Source organism: Fringilla coelebs (genome assembly GCF_963513975.1).
Source record: "Fringilla coelebs genome assembly, chromosome: 7".
Taxonomy (NCBI): Eukaryota; Metazoa; Chordata; class Aves; order Passeriformes; family Fringillidae; genus Fringilla; species Fringilla coelebs.
Window position 1 is genome coordinate 2,008,212 of NC_140035.1, and position 23,772 is coordinate 2,031,983.

At 45.1% G+C, this 23,772-nt stretch overlaps 1 protein-coding gene across 2 annotated transcripts in view; it reads right to left on the reverse strand.

The window, feature by feature from the left end:
• Positions 1-8,876: 8,876 nt before the first annotated feature.
• Positions 8,877-23,772, reverse strand: part of EPC2 (enhancer of polycomb homolog 2) — a 35,360-nt gene continuing 20,464 nt past the window's right edge. Inside the window, exons 4-14 of one of the 2 annotated variants that reach the window (XM_084209007.1) lie at positions 22,270-22,476; positions 21,543-21,691; positions 21,207-21,339; positions 20,091-20,279; positions 19,774-19,863; positions 19,139-19,284; positions 18,695-19,038; positions 14,730-14,866; positions 12,981-13,140; positions 11,096-11,429; positions 8,877-9,864 (exon numbers count right to left, since the gene is read on the reverse strand). In XM_084209007.1, the coding sequence (XP_084065133.1) occupies positions 9,792-9,864; positions 11,096-11,429; positions 12,981-13,140; positions 14,730-14,866; positions 18,695-19,038; positions 19,139-19,284; positions 19,774-19,863; positions 20,091-20,279; positions 21,207-21,339; positions 21,543-21,691; positions 22,270-22,476 (1,962 nt within the window). In that variant the 3' untranslated portion in view covers positions 8,877-9,791. Of the gene's footprint in view, positions 9,865-11,095; positions 11,430-12,980; positions 13,141-14,729; positions 14,867-18,694; positions 19,039-19,138; positions 19,285-19,773; positions 19,864-20,090; positions 20,307-21,206; positions 21,340-21,542; positions 21,692-22,269; positions 22,477-23,772 lie in introns of both variants that reach the window. The other variant, XM_084209006.1, reaches the window with a different exon arrangement.

Below are 23,772 nucleotides of genomic sequence, written 5' to 3' on the forward strand. Positions count from 1 at the left end.
GGCGGCGGCGGGCCCGGCGCTGCCGAGCGGGGCAGGTGCGGCAGCGGCGGGGCTGGGGCCGCCGGGCGGGCGGGGCCGGGAGCCCGGGCAGCCGCTCCGAGCCCGCCGACACGCCCCGCACCGGCCCCGCCCGGCGGCGGCTGCGCGGCCACCGCGGGGCCTCCCCCCGCAGCATCGCCGGGATGCGCCCGAGGCACCCCGAGCATCCCCCGAGCATCCCCCGGTGCCGCCGGGGCTGCACCGACCACTGCCAGGGATACCTAACACTGCACCGACCACTGCCAGGGACACCTAATGCAGCCCAGGGACACCTTGAACTGCCCCAGGGACACCTAACACTGCACCTTCCACTGCCCCAGAGACACCTTCCACTGCCAGGGACACCTTGAACTGCCCCAGGGACGCCTAACATTGCACCAGGGACACCTAACACTGCACCTTCCACTGCCAGGGACACCTTACACTGCCCAGGGACACCTAACACTGCCCCAGGGACACCTTCCACTCTCCCTGGCTGCTCCAAGCCCCGTCCAGCCTGGCCTGGGATATTTCCAGGGATCCAGGGGCAGCCTATGTCAGGGCATCCCCACCCTCACAGTGAAGGATTTCTGTCCAAACTAAATTTCCTCTAGTGCCTCTCCAGCTTCTCTCAGATGCTGGAAGCCCGCTGTGGGCTCTGCACACGTTATTCTTCACACAGCCTTCTCCCCACAACCCTCTGCCCAGCATTCCCAGCCTCTCTCCATGGAAGGTGCTCTGCTTTCCACACCAGCTTCGTGGGGATCCTCTAGATTTGCTCCAACAGAGCCTCTGTCCAAGCTCAAAGCTGCCCCTGGCATCTCCCCTCAGCGTTTTTCTCTCTCTGCCTCTGACACAGGTGGATCTGTGACCAGGTTGAAGGATATTTTTCTTGGAATATTGCACCATGTCTGTTCCTGGCAAGAGCAGCAGAAGCAGTGATGCCTCTGGGCTTTGACCTTGCTCAGCTGACACAAAGTTCTGTCACGTGAATCAGCATCTGGGAAAAGCAGCCTGGAGCCTGCTCCTCTTCACAGGGGGGCTCTCCTCGTCCTCCTTCCCTAAAAATGCTCCTTCCTTACCTGCTGAAATCACCTGCAACTCTCCCTCCTGGCTCGTTTGTTTCCCTGCGCTCACATGATTGTGACACAGTCTGAAATACCACAGTCTCCTCCTCCTCCTCCATCAGTTTCTCCCGACAAGAATCTCCTGCTTAGAGGAGAACACAGACATCTGATGTCTCCTGGGAAGCTGCAGAAGCTCCAGCAGCTCCTGGTCCCAGGTTCCACCAGGGTTCCACCATTCAATTACCCTCAGCTGTACAATTAGGATGAGGGTGGACAACCCTGCAGCATTTTGATGGAAATCTCCCTTTCTCCCAGTCCTTACCTGAGGTGGATGTGGGGAGCAGGCTGGCAACAAAGCCTCTCACACCCTTCCTGAAAGCAATTCCACGGGGGAGAGTTAGCAATGTGCAGCATGTGATAAGCCATTATTACATAATGGGATTTAGTCCCCTGGATTACCAATTATCCCTTTTATTTCTCTTATGTTTCAAGCTTTTACCCTGAATAGCAAATTTGTTAGTCATGACAAGTAGGGGCTTAGTCATAAAAGACAAGTCTTTGGATGAATTAATCCTTATTTTCCTCCATTATGGAGTGCTCATTTTGGAGTGAGATAAGCAAAACTCGATTTTTCTATGAGAGCAGGTATAATCTGCCATCAGGAAGAATGCAGAGAGCCATCTTTTCTCAGCAGCTTTGTCACAAACAACGTGACATTGTCTGGAGTGCAGACAATACTGAATTGTCACCCAGCTGCTGCTATTTTTATTACTTAGTGCCAGATTAGGTGAGGCAGCCTGGTAGGAACGCGAATTTTGGGGCAGATTGGGAGTGATCAGCACTTCCCTGGGTCTGTGAGCTCCTCCCAGGCTGGGCCGGGTGCCTGAAGGTGGGATGGACACTTTGGTAGGAACCTGCTTTATAAAAAACCATGAAAATACAGAAAAGCACAGTTAAAATACTTTGTTGTTTTCACCTTCATTCATTTCTTTCACCTCTCAAACCATGTCATTTTTCAGCTGTACATTTACAGAAATTCACTTAGATGTATGTTTTTCTGAGCTTACTTACACCTGAACATATGAAAATTGCCTTCCTACAGCAGCACAAAGAGAGAAGCTGGATGTTGTCTCCTTTTCCCACTTTCCCAGCTCTCCAGCTCCCCCAGTTTAGCTCACCCTGGCAGATCAGATCTGGTCTGACAGCAAGTTCTGATTTTTCCTGAAGAAATTCCCCAGCTGACCCAACCTCAGCTCAGTGAATACCCCAAGATTTCAGAATAACGAATAGGAATAATAAAGGAATAACAAATCCCCTCCTTGAGGACTGGGAATTCATAAAGGAATGAGAAAATTCCATTTCTCTGCAGGGGAGCCAAGGTGTTGAGGCTGCAGGGAAACCAGGGAGGGGACAGGTGACAAAGCAGGGCAGGGATTTTGACAGGGGTGATCCCACAGGAATGGGGCGATGCTTTGTCAAGGCTGCCCTGGAGCAGGGGCTGGGCAGAGTCCCAGAATAAAGCAGGGATTTATCCAAAGGATCTCCTCCATGGACCCACCTGGGGCAGCACCAGAGCCCAGCCAGGGCTGCACCCAAGATGAACCAAAATGGCCCCAAAATGCCCGGCCGGGCACGGGGTCTCTCCCTGGGATCAGCTCTGCTCCATTTGCACCTTGCAGTTCATTGTCCCATCCCAGCTTCAGCCCCTGCAGTCCCACCCTGCTTGTTTTTCTCTCTCCAGCCCACGGGGTTTGTGCTCCTGGCTGAGATTTGGCTCATTTGTCCTTGGTGCCCAGCTGGAGCAGGAATTGTTTTGTCTCCCTGCTCTGTGCAGAGCTCAGCAGCGCTGAATGTGAAGCTCAGAGCTGCACACTAAAGCAGCACAGAGCCTGAAACAGAGAAAAGCCAAACCTGAGGCATCAGGGAAATATTTCAGCATTACCATTGCTCCCTTTCACTGCTGCCAGGCTCCAGGAATGGCCTCTGGATTTGGGAGGGAGCTGCAGGAGGCAGCAGCAAGGTTGAATTTCTGCTGTGCTGAACAATTCCGTGCAAGGAGCAGGGAAGCAGCGCTGGCCAGGGGCGGGAGCTGTCAGCAGGAGAGCAGCGTTAATGCACATCCCATTGATCCCGAGCCCCAGCAGCGGCCAGAGGCAGGAAATCTGATAGCCTGGTGTCATCGGTGCTCAGATGTGGCTCAGGGGAAAGGGCTGCTAAAGGATTTCTCCCAGGAGGGACCGAAGGGGTGGGATCCCCGTGACAAAAGGCGATTTTAAATGTCACCCGGAGTTAATGTCCCACAGACACTGAGAGTGCACCAGGGAATGCCTGCAAAGGCAGAGCATGGAAGTGTTTATAGCAGGAATAAAAATAAAGGCAGGCTGGAGAAGAGGCAGAAATGAGCTGGAAGTGTTGAGGAGGCAGCCAGGAGGAGCTGAGGGTCAGGAATTATGTGATCTGCATCCCCATACCCACAGCTCAGGAGGGACTGGGCTACAGGAACATTTGGCCAGGCAAGTGAAAAATTCCACAGCAAAATGGACAGGATCTGCACCACTGACACCCTGAGGATGATTATCCCAGACCCAACATCTCCCTGGACCAGACAGGTGAGGATTTCTTTGGGATCAGCACTGCACTCTGCACCACTGACACCCTGAGGGTGATTATCCCAGACCCAACATCTCCCTGGACCAGACAGGTGAGGATTTCTTTGGGATCAGGGTCACAGGGGTTCCTTTCTCAGACCTCCACAGGAGTTTGGATGTGGAAATGGAGCGCTGGCACTCCAAAGATGTTCCATGAGAAAGCGCTGGGGGCTGTGCTGGCAGGAATTGTTTCTCATTTGCAAGACACTGCAATATAGGCTTACTTAAAAAAAGGTAAAGTACACACATAAATCTCAATCTCCTTATAAATTATTCACGTTATGCACAGTCATGGACTTGGTGTTAACCCACCTAAAAAAAATGGGTTTGCTCAAAATAAATAAATCGATTTTACCGCTGTATAAAACAGCAAAACGTTTCAGGTCATTATGGGGTACACAAAACATTTTTTCCAAGTTAACATCTTTACATTTGGGTTAATAAATCACCTAAACAAGAGGGTTGTAAGTCAGAAAAAAACCCTGTTGTCCTTACGTTACAGGAAGTTTTAAAGCATCCATAAAAATACGGAATGGGCAGGAAAGCACTAAAAACACCCAATCCCAAAGCACCAAGGCTCCGTGGAGATGCAGAAAGAGTTAAGGAGCATCGCAGGCAGCTGATGCCATCTTCTGGTGTCACTTACAGCGCTGATTTAAACCCCCCTGTGCTGAGTCGGGGCGGATCAGCATCAGGAGGAGGAGAACGCTGCTGTTTGCGGTGTCCTTTCCCCAGGGCACGATTCAGGATCAGGATCAGCATCAGGAGGAGGAGAACGCTGCTGTTTGCGGTGTCCTTTCCCCAGGGCAGGGTTCAGGATCAGGATAGAGGAGCGCTGCTGTTCTTGCACCTTTTCCTCCAGGGCAGGATTCAGGATCAGGAATCAGGATCAGGAGGAGGAAGCACTGCTGGTTTTGGGGTCCTTTTCCCCAGGGCAGGATCCCCAGGATTCAGGATCAGGATCAGGGAGTGCTGCTGTTTGTGGTGTCCTTGCCCCCAGGTTCTGGATTCAGGATCAGGGAGTGCTGCTGTTTGTGGTGTCCTTGCCCCCAGGTTCTGGATTCAGGATCAGGATCAGGGAGTGCTGCTGTTTGGGGTGTCCTTTCCCCAGGGCAGGATTCAGGATCAGGAGGAGGAAGCACTGCTGGCTTTGGGGTCCTTTTCCCCAGGGCACGATTCAGGATCAGATTCAGGATCAGGAGGAAGGAATGCTGCTCTTTGTGGTGTCCTTTCCCCCAGGGCAGGATTCAGGATCCGGATCAGGGAGCGCTGCTGTTTGTGGTGTGCTTGCCCCCAGGTTCTGGATTCAGGATCCGGATCAGGGAGTTCTGCTGTTTGCGGTGTGCTTGCCCCCAGGTTCTGGATTCAGGATCAGGATCAGACTCAGGGAGCGCTGCTGTTTACAGCATCCTTTCCCCCAGGGCAGCGCTCAGTGAGTGCAGGAGTCACTGCCGAGTCAGGAACGGGCAGAAAGGCGACGCACTCCATGGATTTTCAGAAGGCACAGAAAGCTGAATTTATGACAATCTCCCGTTATTGGTTCTTAATGACACCTGTCACCCATTGGCTAATTAGGAAAGCACCCTTTGGTAAACACCTTATTTTGAGAAACACCTGCTCAAAACACCAGCTGCAGAATGTTTTTCATCCTCCCTCTCAGCCTTCTCAACCCCCCAGAACAATTCCTGGGAAAGTTTCTCTGCCTTTCTCCCTCTGGCCAGGCTGTCGGGATCCACATGCGAGGCTGCGGGAGCGGCACCGGAGCGTCCCCAGCCCTGGTGGCAGCTGCCACCAGCCCTGTCGAGTGGCAGCAGAGGGGACACGGCCGATGAGCCCGAGGCGCTGCCGAGCTTTGGGAAGCGCAGCTGGGCCGTGCCCTGGGAGCTCGCTGCTCTCTGCTCCATCTGCTGCTCCTGCCCTCGCCGGGGATCCTCCCGCCCGTCACGGTGATTTGTACTGACATGCCCACAGTGACACCACCGTGCACACGGATGGAGACAGAGCTGTGGCCTCCCAGCAGATAAACCAGCCTGAACCTTTTAACCTGTTACAAATTCTCTGTAATCGGCCGCAGTTGTTGCCTCCCTCCTTCCTTTGTTCCTTGCTGGGATCCTTCCCCATCATCCTCCCTGGGTAATTGCACTTGTGTTGGAGTTAAACCAGAGTTCTGTGCATTGAAGGCAGGCTGGATTAAACAGATTCTACTTTTCTCAGTCATAGAAGCAACCCTAACTTCAGGGAATTTGTCAGGCTGGGAGGGTGGGGAGGAGCTGGAACGGAATTCCCAGCACAGCCGTGGCTGTCCCTGGATCCTGGCAGTGCCCAAGGCCAGGCTGGAGGGGGCTGGGAGCAGCCTGGGACAGTGGAAGGTGTCCCTGGCTGTAGCACAGGTGAGTTTTAAGGTCCCTTTCAACATAAACTGTTCTGGGATCCAAGGATTCTAAGAGTGATTGGAGTTACTTCAGCGTTACTCCCTGTTAGTTTCACATTTTAGTCCTATTTCAGCTACATTATTTTTAAAATTTTTTATTTAAACTGGAGTTCCTATGTTAAAATAGACTGATTAACTGAATTAAATTCATAGCAAAATACAACTTACATGTGTGCTCATTCATTTTTTGAGATGAAACCATTAAAAACCATCTAAAAAGGACAGAGGTTGCATTTAGAGATGGAGCCGGTGACTGAGACAAGCAAGTCACTGAGAAAACAGGGAATGTATCCTCAAGCCCCCTTTTCCTCCTGGAAGGCACTTCAGGAGCAAGTGTTCTGTTCAGTTCCCACATCAAGGAATGATATTTTGGGCCCTGTCACTGCAGCAGGGTGGCACAACCCAGAGCAGGGGCCTCCTCGTGCCCCCACTGCTGCTGGGTCCTGCAAGGAGCACATCCAATGTTCCTACATAATGATCTGCTTGGATCAGCAGTAATTATCTCCCATGTTCCTCTGGTCAGATGGAAACACTTGGATCTCCACAGCTCACCCAACTCACTCAGGAAAAACTGCCTCTCCCTCCTCTTCCTTCTCTCCCAAGCAGCACTTTGCTGGCTTTAATTCACCAGGGCTATTCCCAGTCTTTCCAATTAAAGTGTGAACACTGCAAACCCTCAAAGTAGCAGAAACATGGAAGTGAGCTTTGAAACTGTTTCTCTGCAGGCAAATCCAGAGAGCCTGTTGGGATGACAAACACACACCAAAACTCCAGTCAATCCATAAATAGAAATCTTATTAGAGAAAGAACCAGCATTTTCTACTTCCTGACATTTAAAACTCTGCACCTGACATGAAGCCCAGCATAAATTACTTAGAGAAGCCAGGATTCCACAATCTTACCTGAAAGATATTCCCAATACACGACAGAACACAAATCCCCATTCCAATCCTGCTGCAGAGATGCACAAATACGGGAATTCAAATTGAACAACATATCCTCAACATGTTTAAAGAGCACAAAACCACCTCAGTCAGTGGCATTCCCAGCTGGACAAAGGATTTCATAGCACTAATGCCTCCCCTTTCTCTTTTTCTGCTTTTTAATGAAGATTTTCACGGCCTGCAGCATCATCCACCACTCCTCCCCTTTTCCTGCACTCGAGGCACACAGCCACTCTGCAAGGACTATTCCAGTTCTGCCTCACAGAAGGTTTCATCACCACTAATCCTTTAAATGAAAGCCATTCCACAGCTGGCACTTACCATCAGAGCCTTGGGAGTTTATGGAATCCTTCTCTGTCCCTCACATTTTCCCAGAATCCATTAAAAGTTTGAAGCTCCAGCTAAAGGTTTTTTAAGTAATTAGATGAGGATTAGACTACACTAAATCAGAGATACACAGCAATCTCAGACATCTCCTGGCCAATTTTCCCTGAAAATGATCCACTGAAAATGATCTTTGTAGTGAGAAGAGGCCATGCTAAGTGTACAGCTTTCAATCTGCAGAGGAAATTACTTCCCATTTTCATTAAGTCTCCAAAGGGTTTTGGGGATGGTAGTGAAGCAAGGTTATTCCTAGATATCAAGGAGAATATTTTTTTTTCTTTTACAGACTGAGATTTTCAACAATTCTTTAAAAAAAAAATTCATTTATACCTCAGACTATCAGCCATTCCCTGAAATGAGCCCAGCTCTACATAAAGCCTGGAAAGATCAGATAAAGTAGAATTTTCAGGGTGCAGCAATCCCAGTGAAGTCACAGGTGCCCCCCAAAGCTGCCAACACCCCTCACCTGACCAAGGCTGCATCATGGGTTCCTCTATTCCCAACAGGAATAATCTAGCCTCACCTCTCCCTGCAGACATCATATAGAATAAAAATAGAGCATCAGTTAAGCAAAAAGCAGGTAATTTTAGCCACCTGAGTTTGTGATGAGCTCCCAGGATTTAAAGCTCTGCAAGTGTTTTTAGCTGCCAGAACTTTAAACTCATACAACATAAGACAAAACAGGTTTGAACACAGCTTGGATTAAAAACAGTTCTTTATATAGAAAGCTAAGATGGAAAATACACTGACTGCAGGACAGAGGCAAGATTTTCCTGGGAGGGTGAGCCTGGACCAAACAACATCTCCAGGTTCCTTCCAGCCTCAGTGATCCTGGGATTTGTAATACAGAAACACCCAAACGTGGAGAACAAACCAGCAGAAATTCAGGGCAAGAAACTCCCATGACCCATTTCCCCAGGTCTCAGGTGCCATCCCACCCCTCCCCTAGCACAGAACTATCACATCACCTGCAAGCTTCTGGAAATAAGTGCATATGCTGGGACCAAAGGATCAGAGTCCCTGAGCAGCCTCCAGAACTGCTGCTGTCCCTGCTTGCACACTGTGAAATAACCACATATGCACCATGGCCAGGTTTTGATATGTATTTTTATTTCCCTGCAGTTTTCACTTATCAAGAACAAGTAACAGGGAAAGTTGTCTGAACTAGTGCATAAACAAACATTCGGAAACACCACTACACGTATCTAATGTACAAGAACCGTATAAAAAAAGTCACTAAAACACTACACTACCAAGGTGTCCAACGCTTACAGTCAGACTTTTTCCAACCCGTTACTTGCCTTGTAGCCACAGGAAAACTCTCCAAAATTGAAAAGACAATCTTGCCACAACCCTCCCTCCCCCCCCCACCACCTGGGATGGCTCGATAGCTAGACATCCAATAATGAATTATTGCAATGATATAGAATGCAATACATACCTGGTAAAATATCCTTTAATGTGGTGTGGTACAGTTTGAAAGCCGGTTAAAATACGCAGTCTTCGGATAAAATGGCATCAAGGTGAAAATTTTCTCAGATCTGCACATTTGGACATGTGCCAGATGCATAATTTTCCTAGTCAGTTTTTTTTTTCCTCTCCTGTGTAATTATTTTTTATAAACTGGTATTATAAATAGAAATATACATTCAAAATATATGGAAAAGTGAGTTACTACATTAAATTTGCATGTATCGATCCATCCCTTTCCCCTGCACAGTAATAGAAAATACTATTTTGCCTTGAACTTCATATTTGACAGTGAAATGCCACTAAAGTATTTACCAAAAAGTCCATCTAGTCAAATTGTGAAACAAAATGAACCAAGTGAAAACTTTACATTTCCTTTAGAAAAAAATTACAAGAATTTTGTTTCCTAGCTATGAATCTTTAACTTTTTTTTTTTAGACACAAAGTTGCATTTATTTGTACAAGATACAAAATGTAAACATGGCAAAATAAATAGTTTAAACAAGTGATGCAGGATCCCATGTCATGCTCATGATCCCATTAAAGAATTATTTTTTAATCCATTCAGTTGCAAATTCAAGTGCAAAAGCATGATGATGAATATCTACTATTCAAGTAACAGAAATAATATTGATGATACAAATAAACTATTTTACAAGGTAGTGATTTTCCCAATTGTACAAAATTTACATTATATATCGACTTAATACACGATATAATGGGAGTCCATTCAGGTCTGGGTGAGTTCTCTGTGATCCACAGAGTGCTGTTTGCATTCAGCTGGAATAGGGAGGAGCACACCAGGACCCAGCTGGGGACAGTGTGGAGGTTATGTCACTTCCATGGCCACTGTGGTCTCTGCGATGCCGTTCAAGCCCAGGCGCTCTGGTTCATGGTTCTCTCTGCAAGGAAGGAGCATCCCACAGTCAGAGCAGATCCCCACACACTTGTACTCATTGCTTTCATATTTTCACACAGCTGCTAGCTGGGCCAGGCAGGTACCTTAACACACACACTGCAAACATTATTTGGAAGTTAATACTGGCATTCAACTACTGCTCTTATTCGACAGCGCAGTCCCTTCTGCAAGAGCATTGCCTTTAACTGTCCATTTCCAGCCTAAATCATGGATTAAATCTCTAAAAGCTCTTCTGAAGGAACAAAGTCAAGATATGATAACTCAGCATCAGTTATTCTGTTAATGCACCAAGTGTTGCAATTCCCATTCTGCTTTAGCACTAATTTTTCACTCATTTACTGATACCCATTTTTTGCTTTTCCAATTCACAAACATGACCTTGTTTTTTGAAACACCGTATCGTCCAGGAGAGACTTCAAACAAAGCCCAAATATTGACATTTTCAGAACAATCTGCCAATTGCAAAGCTCCTGCCACTCCTATGCAACATCATCTAAGTATCCTGAATAACAGTGCTGCTGTTCAATGAGAATAAATACCTTAATGGTTGGACTTGATGATCTTAAAGGTCTTTTCCAACCTAAACAGTTATGAATGATGATTTTATATGTAAGATACGGGCTGCCACTCTTCTGGTGTTGTACATAAATATCTGAGACATATATCTACATGTCATATAAAAAAACATGTGCCAGCCTGTACCTTATAATATTACACAATGACTTAGAGGGAACGTGAGCGCAATTTGACAGACTCTACCTGAAAATGTTGCATGAAAAGGGACAAATGAAATGGTTAAAATTCAAACACAGTAGAAGTTGAACAAAATTACAGGTGCCTAAAGGCAGGGAGGGTTATTTGAGGGGTTAATTTGCAAAATCAGCTCTTTTGGTTTGCCATGGCCATGCTGAAGGTGCTGAGAAGCCTCTCAGAGGTGGAACAGATTCCCTCTAGTGCAGAGTTGGGCATGACCATGGAGAGGACACAGGCTGAAGCTGCACCAGGGGAGGGTCAGGTGGGACATCAGGAACGATTTCTCCATGGAAAGGGCTGTCAAGCACTGGAACTGCCCAGGGAGGCACTGCTAAGGGGCACTCAGTGCCCTGCTCTGACGAGGTGAGGGTGAGTCCCGGGCTGGACTTTGGCGATTCCAACTCAAACAATTCCATGATTCAAGCACCAATGGGAGCTGCTGCAGCTCTGTCCCCACTCACCTTGCTATACTGCTGATGGCACTGCTGGGAGTTACCTTTGGCACTCTGTCCATGCTGGCAGCAACTGTGGCAAGTTTTAAGGCTGTTGGCGAGGGCGCTGAAGTCCGTGTATTGATATGAACATTGACTGGAGACACAACACTGACGTTGTTGAGGTGCACGGCGCTGGGCAGGCAGGAATTGTTCATGGGGAGAGGCTGAGGGCTGCTCGTGCACAAGGCTGGGATTAAGTGGTTTGTGGTGCTGTGGCCAACTGTCCTTACGAGCTGTACAGTTGAGATCCCTGGGCTGGATGATAAAGCCATGTTGGTGGAGTACAAAGTTCTGGAGGTTCCTGTTAGGCAGAATAAATGGTGGGTGTTAAAAAGGTGACATTTCTTAGATGAAAAGCCAAATATTAACCTCAAAGGCAATGCTTTGAGCGTGTAAGTCATTGATGTCCGTATTTCACAGATTCAGAAATGGAAAAAGTCAGAAGTGGCAGCATGGCACACTGCCATTGATGCCTTAGGATTTAGCTTTTGTATTTTTTAGATCCTGCACTGCTTTAGGGTATAACTCTCAAACTCCACAGCCTGACAGCTGCTGTTCTTCTGTTTTATTCAGACATTCCCTCTAGGCCTGAAACACAGACACCTGACTGTCTCAGGCCCAAAAAAGTGTCAACAAAAGTGAGTTGGGGGGAGCAAACTGAGGGTATATGACTTCATTACCTGAAGCTGTAATTGGAGGATTAACCCCTGATGTGTAAATGGACCAAACTCATAATTATCTGAAACACTCGTGACCATTGTCCATTTTGGGTGCAGCCCCTCAGAGGCTTCTGACTGCCCAAGGTGCATCTGCTGAAGGCCTTTAATAAATACCCACTTTTATTCTCCTAATCTTGTCTAGCCTCTGTTCCAGGTAGCCACTCCAAGGCATCACCATGTGCCTGATCTTTCCCCCTCAAAGCACTGCCCTCCTGGATATGAACTCAGAGAATTACACACAGATCTCTCTATCCTGGAACTGTTCCAGTTTATTGATTTTATTCAGTTGTGTTTTTTCCCCCTCTATTCATTTCATATTATCATTAACCCAGCCTGGCAGAAGGTCTATAAAACCAATCACATCATTAGCTGCTAAAACAACAAATTACTTTAAAAGCCTGTTCTTTGTCTTGGCAGCCCAAATCCCACTTGCCTCTTGGCACTGTGGAGATGGCACCAGCACAAGCATCACCACAGGAGGGTGGGAGGGGGCACTGAGTGCCCATGGCTGCACTTTTTGGGACAAATCCTAAATGCAGTGAAACTTGAGGCTAACAGTGATGTCAGAAGAATTGCCAGTAAAGGTTGGTTAATACATTTTTGGCTGAATATACAAGTGAGGTAACAACCAAATAATGAATCAACTTCTCCATTTCCTTCTCAAAGTACCTGGATGTTTTAAGAAGTTGATTTATTCTTTCATTACACACTCACACTGGTTTTAAAATGCTTTCATTTAGACTTTTAATCTGAACAGGTTATTAGAAGATAAAGACTACCAAAGGAAAAGCAAACAACGCTCTCCCAAGGTAAAGAGCACTTGGTGGTTTTATATCCATTTTAGCAACATCTGTTGGACAAGGCTCTCAGGCACATGGTGGGATCCTTGGGGCTGTCCTGTACAGGGCAAGGAGTTGGACTTTGATCATCCTTGTGGGACTCTTCCAACTCAGGATATTCCATGATCCAAAGTACTTCAGAGAACGATACTTAAAACGATCACAACGAAGAGATTTGATTTTTTTGGTTGTTATTTAATAATATTTTAGAAATCAGCAATAAGATCAGTTGATAGTTAAGAGCAGCTGACATTCTCAGCTCATTCCAGGCTGGGATTTTCAAGGACTCCTCACCTGAAGGCTGGACAACACCATTGATATTGTTGTGGCTGGTGTTCTGCTCCTTGGTTCCCTCGCTGCGCCCGGGGCCCGGGGCACTGACCACTGCAGAGGCAGCAAAGTGGGCACTGGCTGAATCCAGGGTTTTGGACATGCAGTCAGAGGTGCTGGAGCCCTGCAGGAAAAGGAAGAGGTGGTTCTCAATCATCCAAGTACAAAAGGAAATATGCCTTGGGATTGCTACAGTGCACAAGTAAAGCAAATAAATAAATACAGCTCCAAGGTGTGACCTAATGACCACAACATGGAACATTTCTGTGTCACCAGAGTGAAGAGAAGCTGGAAATCAGTGTCCAAAGGAGGGTTACACAAGTGCTGCCCAATGCAGCCAGGCCAGATCTTAGCACAACAAATCACTCCTGTGTGTGCTGTTCAGCCTGGATAGGGGAAGGCTCCAGACAGAGCTCAGAGCCCCTGGCAGGGCCTGAAGGACTCCAGGAGAGCTGCAGAGGGACTGGGGACAAGGATGGAGGGAATGGAGCCAGGGAATGGCTCCCACTACAAGAGGGCAGGGATGGGTGGGAGATTGGAAACTGGGAATTCCTGGCTGGGAGGGCAAGGAGGGGCTGGCAGAGGTTCCCAGAGAAGCTGTGGCTGCCCCTGGATCCCTGGAAGTGTCCAAGGCCAGGCTGGATGGGGTTTGGAGCAGCCTGGAACAGTGAGAGGAGTCCCTGGGAGAATGGGATGGCCTTTAAGGCCCCTTCCAACCCAAACCACAGAGGATTCCCTATATTTGGAGATGCTTCCTCTAAGAAAACAACCATGTCTTAAACCTTCTCTGTTCTGTCTCCAGGCAGCTGCAAACCTCAGGGATGTTCAGGATTTGTGGTATGTCCATTCTGTGACTTCTGCCACAGAATGAACTGCCCAGCACATTCTGGAATCCCCTCTGTTAGCCCAGATCCTACTGGAAAGACTCACCATTCTTACTGGAAAGAACATTAATTCTGCAATTTCAATTTATATTAACTAAGAAAATGACTTTGCAGAGAAGCTTGAAATGTTTTAAAGATCCAAAATTCATTTGTTTTGCTTAAATATTTTGGCATTGTTTCTTACACTTACAAAAAATGTCATCAGCATCTGCCAACACAGAATCCCTGATTAATTGAAGTAGAAAACACTGAGGGAAAGGGACAACCAGCACAAGCAATTAGATATAAAATGCTCAAAGTAATATACATTTTCCTAGTAATAGAAAACAGTAAGAGCTTTTATACTTTATTGGGAAGAAGCTAACAGAAAACTAAGTGCAATGGAAAAACATATTTCCCTTGCAAGGGATTCCAGAGGAAAAATGGGATTCTTTTAGAAGCCAGAATATGCAAATATGCAAGGTCTCCTTTTCCTCTCAGAGGTAGCAATTTTTAGTGCTGAGTATCTGTTCATAACAGAACACATTACCTCAGAAGGTAATTTTAATGAAGTCTCTTCAGAGCACTTACAGGCAGGAGGACAAAACCAGTGAAGAGTTGAGAGCACACATTGATATTTTTACACTGACTACTCTGTGGATGCAGGTAACACATTCAGCTACAAAATCTCTTCCTCAACTTGTAAAATGAAGCCAACTTGTTAAAAAAGCCCTGAGCAAAGTGTTTTAAATTCCCTCTAGAACAACCCACACTTGCTGGGTGTCCCATTTGGTTGGTGAGAGAGGAGCAGCACTGTGAACAAAAGGAACATGCAGGGTGGGAGCAGTACCTGTGCTTTCAGATGTGTCTGTTGGGAGGAATGCTGAGATTGCTGCTTCTGCTGCAGCTGGGCCAGCTGCTGCCTCTGCATCTGCACTAACTGCTGTTGGTGTGTCTGGAACTGCTCCTCTGTGATGCCCCCTGTGACTACGGGAAAGAAAGGAGCCACAGTTACACAAATGCACATGGAAAAGGCAAGAGTGCACCTAAGGTGGGTGAGGATGACAGAAATCATGTCAGCTGCACCCTAAATCTTCACAGATTACGTAAAGGAGAGGTCAGGTTGTGTTTGTTTGTTGTGTCCTTTCATGGAATTCATTTGTAACAAAAGCATTCAGGGCTTTCATTGCTTTTAAGCAGTTTCTATCTTTTTTATCCCCAGCAGCTTTAGGCAAAAGCTCAAGAGAAATGATTTGCCAGGCTTTCAGGAAAGAAGCACAGCCTAAAAATCAGAGCTGAGGACAAAGCACCCTGGGCTGAGCTGGGTGCCTTCCCTCCCAGTGAACACTGGCAGAGGATTCCAGGAGAATTTCCCTTCCCACAGCCCCTTGCCATTTGCCAGCAGCAGAAAGGACCCTGAGGGAAGCACATGTCTGGCATGGGGGAATTTCTCTGCCAGTTATTGTTTTAAATGCTCTGAGAGTTTAGGGGTGCCACAATCAGTTTATTTTTGAGAACAAGGTTAATGCCACCCCAGTAATCTCCCAGGCCCAACACATGAAGGGAATGAAGTAAGAAAAGCTGGTTTTAATGTTCTCCCCCTGGAGAATCTGCACACTTGGTAAACTGAAAATACTGGGGGGGTTTGATGCTAAAACCTGAGCTGTGTGCAGTTAACCCAAGAACTGAGTTCTCTGGGGAGCAAGTGAAGAGAGAATTCACTTCCCAAAGATTCCCATGAATACATTTCAACACTTCATCCTCAACTCTGCTTTTGCAGGACTGAAGCTGTGCTGCACCTCAAACACCTGGATTCTCAGGAATAACCTCTGTCCAGGGACGCTGAGCTAACATTAAAACACAAAGTTTTATCCATCTTGCAGGGTCTGACTCTTCCATTTACCATTTCTAGTACTCAGGGCTCTCCTGAAATTCCATTGGGAAAAAAATACCAGAATCAGGCTTGCTTAGAAATTAGAACTGAAACTTCTTTACTGCTACATTATTAAAGCAGGTTTCAACCATATTAGGAGAGCACTTAAAAATCCAATTATTTAAAAATTACTCCTCTTAAACTCTAGCAGTATTATAATTTCTTACCTAAGTTTATTTTGCATTTTTGGCTTTACTTTGTTCCTCTCACAGATTGTTACCTAGAATTTAATTCCAAGTTAAATCAGCTCAACCTGCTACATTCCCTCACAAAACACATGGCACTGCTGAAGGCACCACAGCCAAGAACAGCATTATGGAATATTACATATATTTCTATTTTTAAGTTCTGAGGTAACAAGTCCCAGAAAATGTGTTTTGTTTTACAGAAAGCAGTTTAAGAACAAGGTGAGATTTCAAGTTTTTAATCTCCTCTCCTTCCCAGTTTGTCCCAGACCACAAAGTCATGGAATACTCTAGTACAGGACACAGGGAAGGTAATCCAGAATTCAATATTCTCTTGCTCTGCCTGTATGTGCCTGAATTTCAGGTATTTACCCAGTGGCCAAGCTGTTCACCTTGTTATAAACCAGCAGATGCTCATTAGCACATTAAATATTATTTGCTTCTGCCAAATCAAGGTCCTGGAGAAAAAAAGAGCAAACTTTGATCCTGCCCAAGGCAGAGCCCTGAGCAGGGTTAAGAGCTCTGCAGCTTCAGGGGGTTTTATTTTATCAGAGCCTGACTGGGCTGAAAAACTGCACCACAAAAGGGGAAGGAAGTCACTTCAGCCTTCACTTCCAGGTTCCCCTCTCCTTGGAAGGTTTGGATTGTCACTTCTCTCAGGACCTAAAGGCTTTAGCCAAAGATCATCCTTTGCAGGCTGCCACAGAAGTGGCGTTGCTTTAATTACTCCTACGTGGCATTTAAGGCTGGGGAAAAATACCTCTAAAAAGTAAAATTTTGTTCCACAAACAAAACCCTTCAGCAGGGAATAGCATCATGTGCAGCTGACCTCTCTCTAGGGACACCCTTTTCCCATTTGCAGTGCTTACATGAGCAAGAGAATCATTCAGCTCCAAAAACTGGTTCTTGGTTTATGCACTCATTAGGTATTTTAAAGTCTAGTCCCAGGCTTTTCAAAGCAAAAAAAAAAATCTGTCTGTACAATGCATTTGAGGAAATACCAGAGTTGCTTCACTAGTACAGGGAAAAAAATATAACCCAGAGGTAATTTTAAATATTCTTGTGTACCAAAAATCAAAGGAACTCCCCATTCTCTCTGAAATGAAATAATTAAAAAAATAAAAATAATCTTTTAAAGTACTGCCACCATTTCCTCTGGAGGGAGTATCAAATCAGCTGTAAAATTAACTGATTTCAACAATCACTTCCCAAAGAGAATGACTTCAATAAATGCAGTGACAATGCCTGTGCTCATTTAATGCACAACCAGACTCTGACCAGCCCTTTTAAAATTTATTCCCAATTTACTAGTGAGAAAACCCATCAGCAGTGCCTCTTGCTGGTTCAGTTATTTGGGGAAGAATTCTGTTATCTATTGTGTCTGATCCTGTTCCAGAATTGCAGGATCTGGTTTGTAATTTAAATCTGTGACAAAAAAGGTCCTCCCCAGCCATAAATTCCATGCATAATGTACTTCAACTACTGAGGGATTTCCATTTCATTTAAATGTACTCCTCAGATGATTTCTAAAATTACACCATGGGTTTATTACCATTCCTCCAAAAAGTGGCTTGGATCCATGATTTTGTGTTATTCATTCTTCAGCTATTTCTTTACAAGCTCTTGGTGTTTATCAAGAATCCCATCACACTGAACTGCCCCTTTCTGCCCCAGCTGTGATCTCTCAGGCCTTCAAGGTCTTTCAAAAGTAACTATATCAAATATGTAATACATTATATCTGGTTTTTCATGCAGCAGGAAAATGCTCCTGTGCCAATCTTTTCATGGCAGAGAACAATCTGAAGGTTACAGTGACCATACTGAGAAGCTGGGGAAGTACTGGGCTGGAATAAATATTCTGTGCCTCTGTCAGAGCAATTTAATAGCACCCAGGAATTCTAGAGATACATTACTGGGGAATAAATACCAATTCCTGCAGCTCTGAGAGAGATGGGACATTCCACAACCACAGAAATGATGGAATCCAGAGTCAGTCTATTCTGTTATTTAATTATCCTGGTTTACAAAGCAGGATGGAGGGGGGATATACTCAGCTGCTTGTTGTTTTAGGAGATCTCATTTGCTGGATCTCCAATTTTCCAGATTTTTGAAGTATCAAATGATTATGATTCTTTCATAATTAAAAAGAAGTGAGTGTTAAAACTTGAGCCATTACAACTCTAGCTCCTGAAGCAAGTGATGCAAACACTGCTCAATTTAACCTTAAAGCAATTTCTTCATCACTGGATGCTTCCACTATTAACACTTTTACCATTTTCATGCCTGCTCAGGGCACTTAGAAACCTCCTACACTTGTCTGAGTCAAAAATGAAAACTGCCAACAAAAATGAGCCACACCCACCCTCCCCAAAAAACCACCAGATTTGTTTTGCATTCATAACAAGCATCCTTCTACCCTTAAACAAGGTTAGGCCAATTAGTGCCATTAAGTTTTAATTAGACCTAAACAATTCTTCATATGAGCAGAATCCCTGGTTTGAATAAGGTTTGAATCCAGCACTTCAAATTCTAATGGAAGCAAAGCAGGAGGAAGGAGTGTTTGTGGGAAGTTTCTGTATGTCAGGTTGTAGCTGTGGTTAGGTTCACACACCAGCACTGAAGATCACACCAGTCCAGCCACAAAGAAAACCAAAATTCAGTATTTTAAATCCCAGAAGCAGCCAAATCCTTGCCTACCTGATATGCCATTCTTGCTGGTGTTCAATAAAGCTACAGATGCTGCAGAGACTCTTTTATTATTCACAGTCTGCCCTGCTTTCCTTGAGGTACATTCTTCACTATCACTGTCCTGGAGATTGAGTAGCCTGGGCTGGAAACACTGCAGTCGACATGATCTGATATTGCTTAGGATTTCAGGAAGGGACAGTCTGTTTTCACAAGGTTTATTGGAAGCATTGGTCCGTGAAAAATGAGAAGAAAAGTCTAAAGTCTGGGAAGAGCTTGAAAAACTGCTCAGCATTTCCGGGTCAATCTGCCTCAAGACAGGATCATGTTCTGTGGATATTCGGTCCATGATAACCCTGAGCAAACAGGAGGAGGACAATCATTAGGTTCATCAGCTCTCTTTAATACTTTTATCCTCTGAAGGGGAATGAAGAATTAGAAAGAACCCAACTGTACCTTCCACCCCTGCCAATCCTCCTCCTTGCAAACCCTATACACCTCCTTGGGATTGTGAGGGTTGTAAGGCAATGCCTGAACCTCAGTTTGTCCAATTCTGCCAATTCTGGGCTTTCGTACGAAGAATTCGTTTGGTCCAAACGAGGCTGTGAAGAAAGAAAAGACAATTTTATACTCCAAGGGTGCTTTGATGAGGGCACTGCTGGGTATCATGCACAGCCTTCAGGACAGAAGATGTGGTTCATGATGAGTTAACCAGTAACAGCTTCAGTAGTTAAAAATAAACTCTAATATTTAGGCAGTTAAATACTCTGCATCTAACAGCAATGGAAAAGTTGGAGAAAATGAAAATAAAAGTTTTCAATCATCTCAACATCTTTTGGCAAAGGAATCAATTCACAGGCTCAGTGAAAAAAGAAAGGAGGGTAATTCTAAGCAAGTGGGAAGTACAGCCTGGACCCTTCAGAGCCAAGCAGAAAAGGGGATGCTCCTGCAATTGTCTTTGGACTCACCAAAGCATCAAAGCTTTGGTGGTGAGAGTGGGGCCAGACCACCAACACTGGCACTATGCCAACCTAAATTTAAAGAAACCACCCCTAAACCCAACAGCACAGCAAAATACTGCATGTTCTTACAGCATAATACTGGCATCCTGCTCTTCTCCTGAAAGCACAAGGTCCATCAGGATCATTTTCTTCTTCTGCTTCTGACACTGGTGAGGGTACCTGGACCAGAAAACAACGTCATTCTCCCAGCTGCCACATTTGTGTAATTGTATTAATTATAAAAGTTTGTGTTCAAATATGAGAACTGCCATGTTATCACAGCTTGGAAGGAAAACCCAGTTTACACAAGGAGCTTTTAAATATAGTCTGAGTTGGGACATGTCAGACTGGCCAAATGCCAGCTAACAGGAATTTCTGCCTTGTGTACTCTGAGGTTTTGGGGTTACCTGTGGGAACTCATCCTCATCAGAGCTGTGGAAGTCATACTGTTTGATGTCACTCTTGCTGAGCACAGGCAAGGGCTCAGCCAGGGGCTGAGGGGTCACCACACACTCCAGCTTGGGCTTCTTCAGGTACTTCTTCTTCTGCCGGACCACATCGGACACCTCCTCCTTCAGAGAGGAGTGGTGAGGGTGCTGCTCGGGGAAAACAAACAGAAAATTCTAAAAACTAAAGCATCAGCAAATATCATTACTTCAAGACAGGCTGTTTGTCTTCCAAGGGCTCTGCAGATTTTTGAGACACATCATGCAAAATTTACTGAACCCATTAAACCCCAGAACCTTTCCTCTGACTGTTTCTACAGGCATTTATTAATAATCAGTGAGCTCCCAAGCCATGTCACTGCCTGAGAGGCTCCTCACTCTGCACTACACTCAGTGTATTGTCATTGAAATTTCTCTTCCAATTATTTTCTGAGATCTCATTTTTCCCTGGCACTTTCAATTTTCTGAACTGCTCGGACATGTTCAAAAGAAACAATTTAATTTGTTTCCTGTTTCTCACAGAGCTGACACTTTTGAACAGATGTGATGGTATTTGGATTGGCTACTTAAGATTTTTCTCACATAAACCCTCTGCAGTGAGCAATTATTCCATCGATACTGAACTGTCCACTTGAACACAAATGTTATTAAACTTCAAAGCTCCCATTTGAAAAGATTATTTCACTTGCAAAATTCTCCATTTGAAGGGGAAGCACCAGTGCCGTTTTAAAAAGTGTTGAAATTTACCCTGGATTAACACTCTTCAATAACAGCCTGACTGAAACTAACTCCAGAAATGGAGTTGGAGTTGGGAAGGAGAGGAGGAACATGAGGAATGCCAAAATTCCCGGCGAACCGGGCATTCCGGGTTTTGTATGGAATTCTAAGACCACTAGGTGTCGCAGGTGCTAAATACAAATATCCAGAGGTCTTCAACTCTCAGCCTCACCCCCAAGCTTTTAACTCCTAATATTTCAGGTTATTTCTTCTGAATTCACAGCATATCCAAAGGGATGACGATCCCAAAGGCATGATGATCCCAGGAACAAGAGACTCATGTCAGGGAAAAAATCTTACCTTAACTTTACATTCTTGAACTTTGTGGTGGTTCCCATTGTGGAGAGATGATGGAGTTGTGCCCATCTCCTTGTCGGGTCTGTTCAGCTTCACTTCATTGAGGATTTCTCCTCCATAATCACCCAAATGGTACCTGAAAAAGCAGGACTGAAACTATAGGGGCTGCATTTCCACTGGGAAATGTCTGAAAGACAAATCAGTGTCTTCCAACTGTCTCCACAAACCCCTTCTCTTTCAGTTTCTGAAGTTTATGCTGCTACAATAAATAATGAGAGATGATTTCAAAGCCATTGAATGAAAATTTTAAACCTTGGTTTTAATAATCTGGAATTTTACCTTTTCTCCACGACTTCCAACGTTAAATGCAACAGCTCCCGTTTTGTTTTCTCTCTCCTCTTAATCATCTCCAAAATTGTTATGGCTCTGCTAAACTCCCTCCTTAATTTCAACATCTTCTCATAAGATGCTTCATCGTTCTTTCGGTTCTGTTGAGAGATGAAACAAATTTTTAGTCAAAAGCAAAAGCCGTGAGGCACAAACTGCAAAAATAAAGTTATATAATGCTGCTGCAAACGAGGCTCATGAGGACACTCCAAAGCAGCTTTTCCTAAAGCAGATCCTACTTGGCAAACAAAGCCCCAAAAAGCAAACAAACCCAGTTTTAAGAGTAAACTGAGAAGAACTTTGCAGCCATTTCCCATGTTTTGCTCAGATTTCTGATCAAGCAAGTGGAAGTCTGTCAGAACAAGGAATTCAAGCCGACAACACTTTCCTCACCTTGATTCCACACACAGTAAGGCTGGAGATTACTGGGTGATTACACATTTCCTGGTTCAAATCATTCCATGCTACAAATACAAAAACTGGGAATTGTTTCCCCTTTGCCCACAGAAAGGAAAGCTTCCAACCCAGCAGGCTGTTCGTGTACCACGCACTGCTCTGAGTTTCAGCTCAGAAAATGGATGGACAGCAAATTGTCCCCTGCAAGCTGCTGGACAGGGACCCAAATGATCCCTACCAAGGGAGGAATGTACAATTCCAACACCAGAGTCTGCCAAGTCACCTTTCTGGTCTGCATCTTCTCAGTTCTCCTCCTGAAGGCCACATAGGGGTCATTGTTGGTGGAGCCATCCCTCTTCTCCTGCTTGATCTGGGGGATGAGGGAGGGCCCCCGGCAGTTCTTGCGCTTCCTCACCCAGTAGTCATAGACAGCCTTGATCAGGTAATCGTCCTCATTGAGCAGCAGTTTGGCCTCCTGAAGGGTCACAAGCTGCAGGGAAACAGGGACAAGTCCACTTGAGATGGGGCTGCAGGGGAAGTCACCACACTTACACCAGTTGTGCACTTTCTGGATAAATTTTGTTATTTTCCAGCACCAGAGTAAAGGGATGAAAAAAACTGATGGAAATTGAAGTCACCAGTTGTTCTTCCCAAGTTAGAGGTCCCAATTTTTCTGACCCAGCAGCATCTCTTTCACCCAATGGTCTAGAACCCCATCAATCTTTCATGAAAACACTTTGAAACAACTACAAGACCAGGATAGAGAGAACTTACTGCAGTCTGCAGGTCATGATTTGGGAATCACAAACTAAAGAAGTTTCTTATTGGTAAACCTTTACTAATGTGTAATTCTTTGCAGTTGAGCATTGATTCCCCTAGAAGCAAATTTACTTCTTAATTATTTCCTGCCAAATGTTTACTTTGTGATAGAACAGAACAATGCCCATCCCTGTTTATTCCACCTACAGACACAAGGATGTTCACTTGTTTGTTAAGTTATTTCAGTAGTTCTACACAGATGATTTTAAGATAAAAATGAAATCTGTGTTCAGCTTCTTATATGGAAATCAGACTCTAAATAAATGCAAAAGTATCACTAAATAGTGCATTAGATTAACAGGCTCACATCATCTTCAACCCATTCATTAAACAAAAAGAAAATAGTACCTAGTATTACTTAAAAAGAAGTCAGGCAGCACTTCATCTGCCCCACAGTTTGAAAAATATCAACTGAACAACTTAATTTGCACTTTTGCAATGTGTCAAACTTTAATCTTGTTCCTACGTTAAGAGAAGCAAAAAAAGGAAACAACACATTTTGGAAAAATAAGGAAATCCTAAGTGTAACCATGGCTACTCTGCAAGTGTTAATTCCAGCCCAAGCAGAATAAAACCTTTGCAATCTGTGGCAGAATTAAAAAAGCACTGAACTGTTTTTTTTTAAAAAGGAAAAATATTGCTTAGAAATCATTATGTTTTGTCTTTTGCTTCCTTTATTCCATTAGGGTATTTCTTATAAAAAATAAATCACCTCTGCCTTGAGTGCACAGCTGGGAAAGTGAAGCTGAGCCTGTGTCTGCTTGTAGATGCAGTCCTTCTACTCCCTGCTTAAATCAAAATGCCCAGGAGGAAAGCCTGGAACCCCTCCTGAGCAGGGAAGGCATTCCCAGCAACATCCTAAATTTAATATTCCAGGGATCAGGCATGACAAGTGGGAATTGGGAGCAGCACTCAAACCCCACCAGCCACTGCCCTGCCCAGGCTCCAATAACCTGCAAGAGTTCTT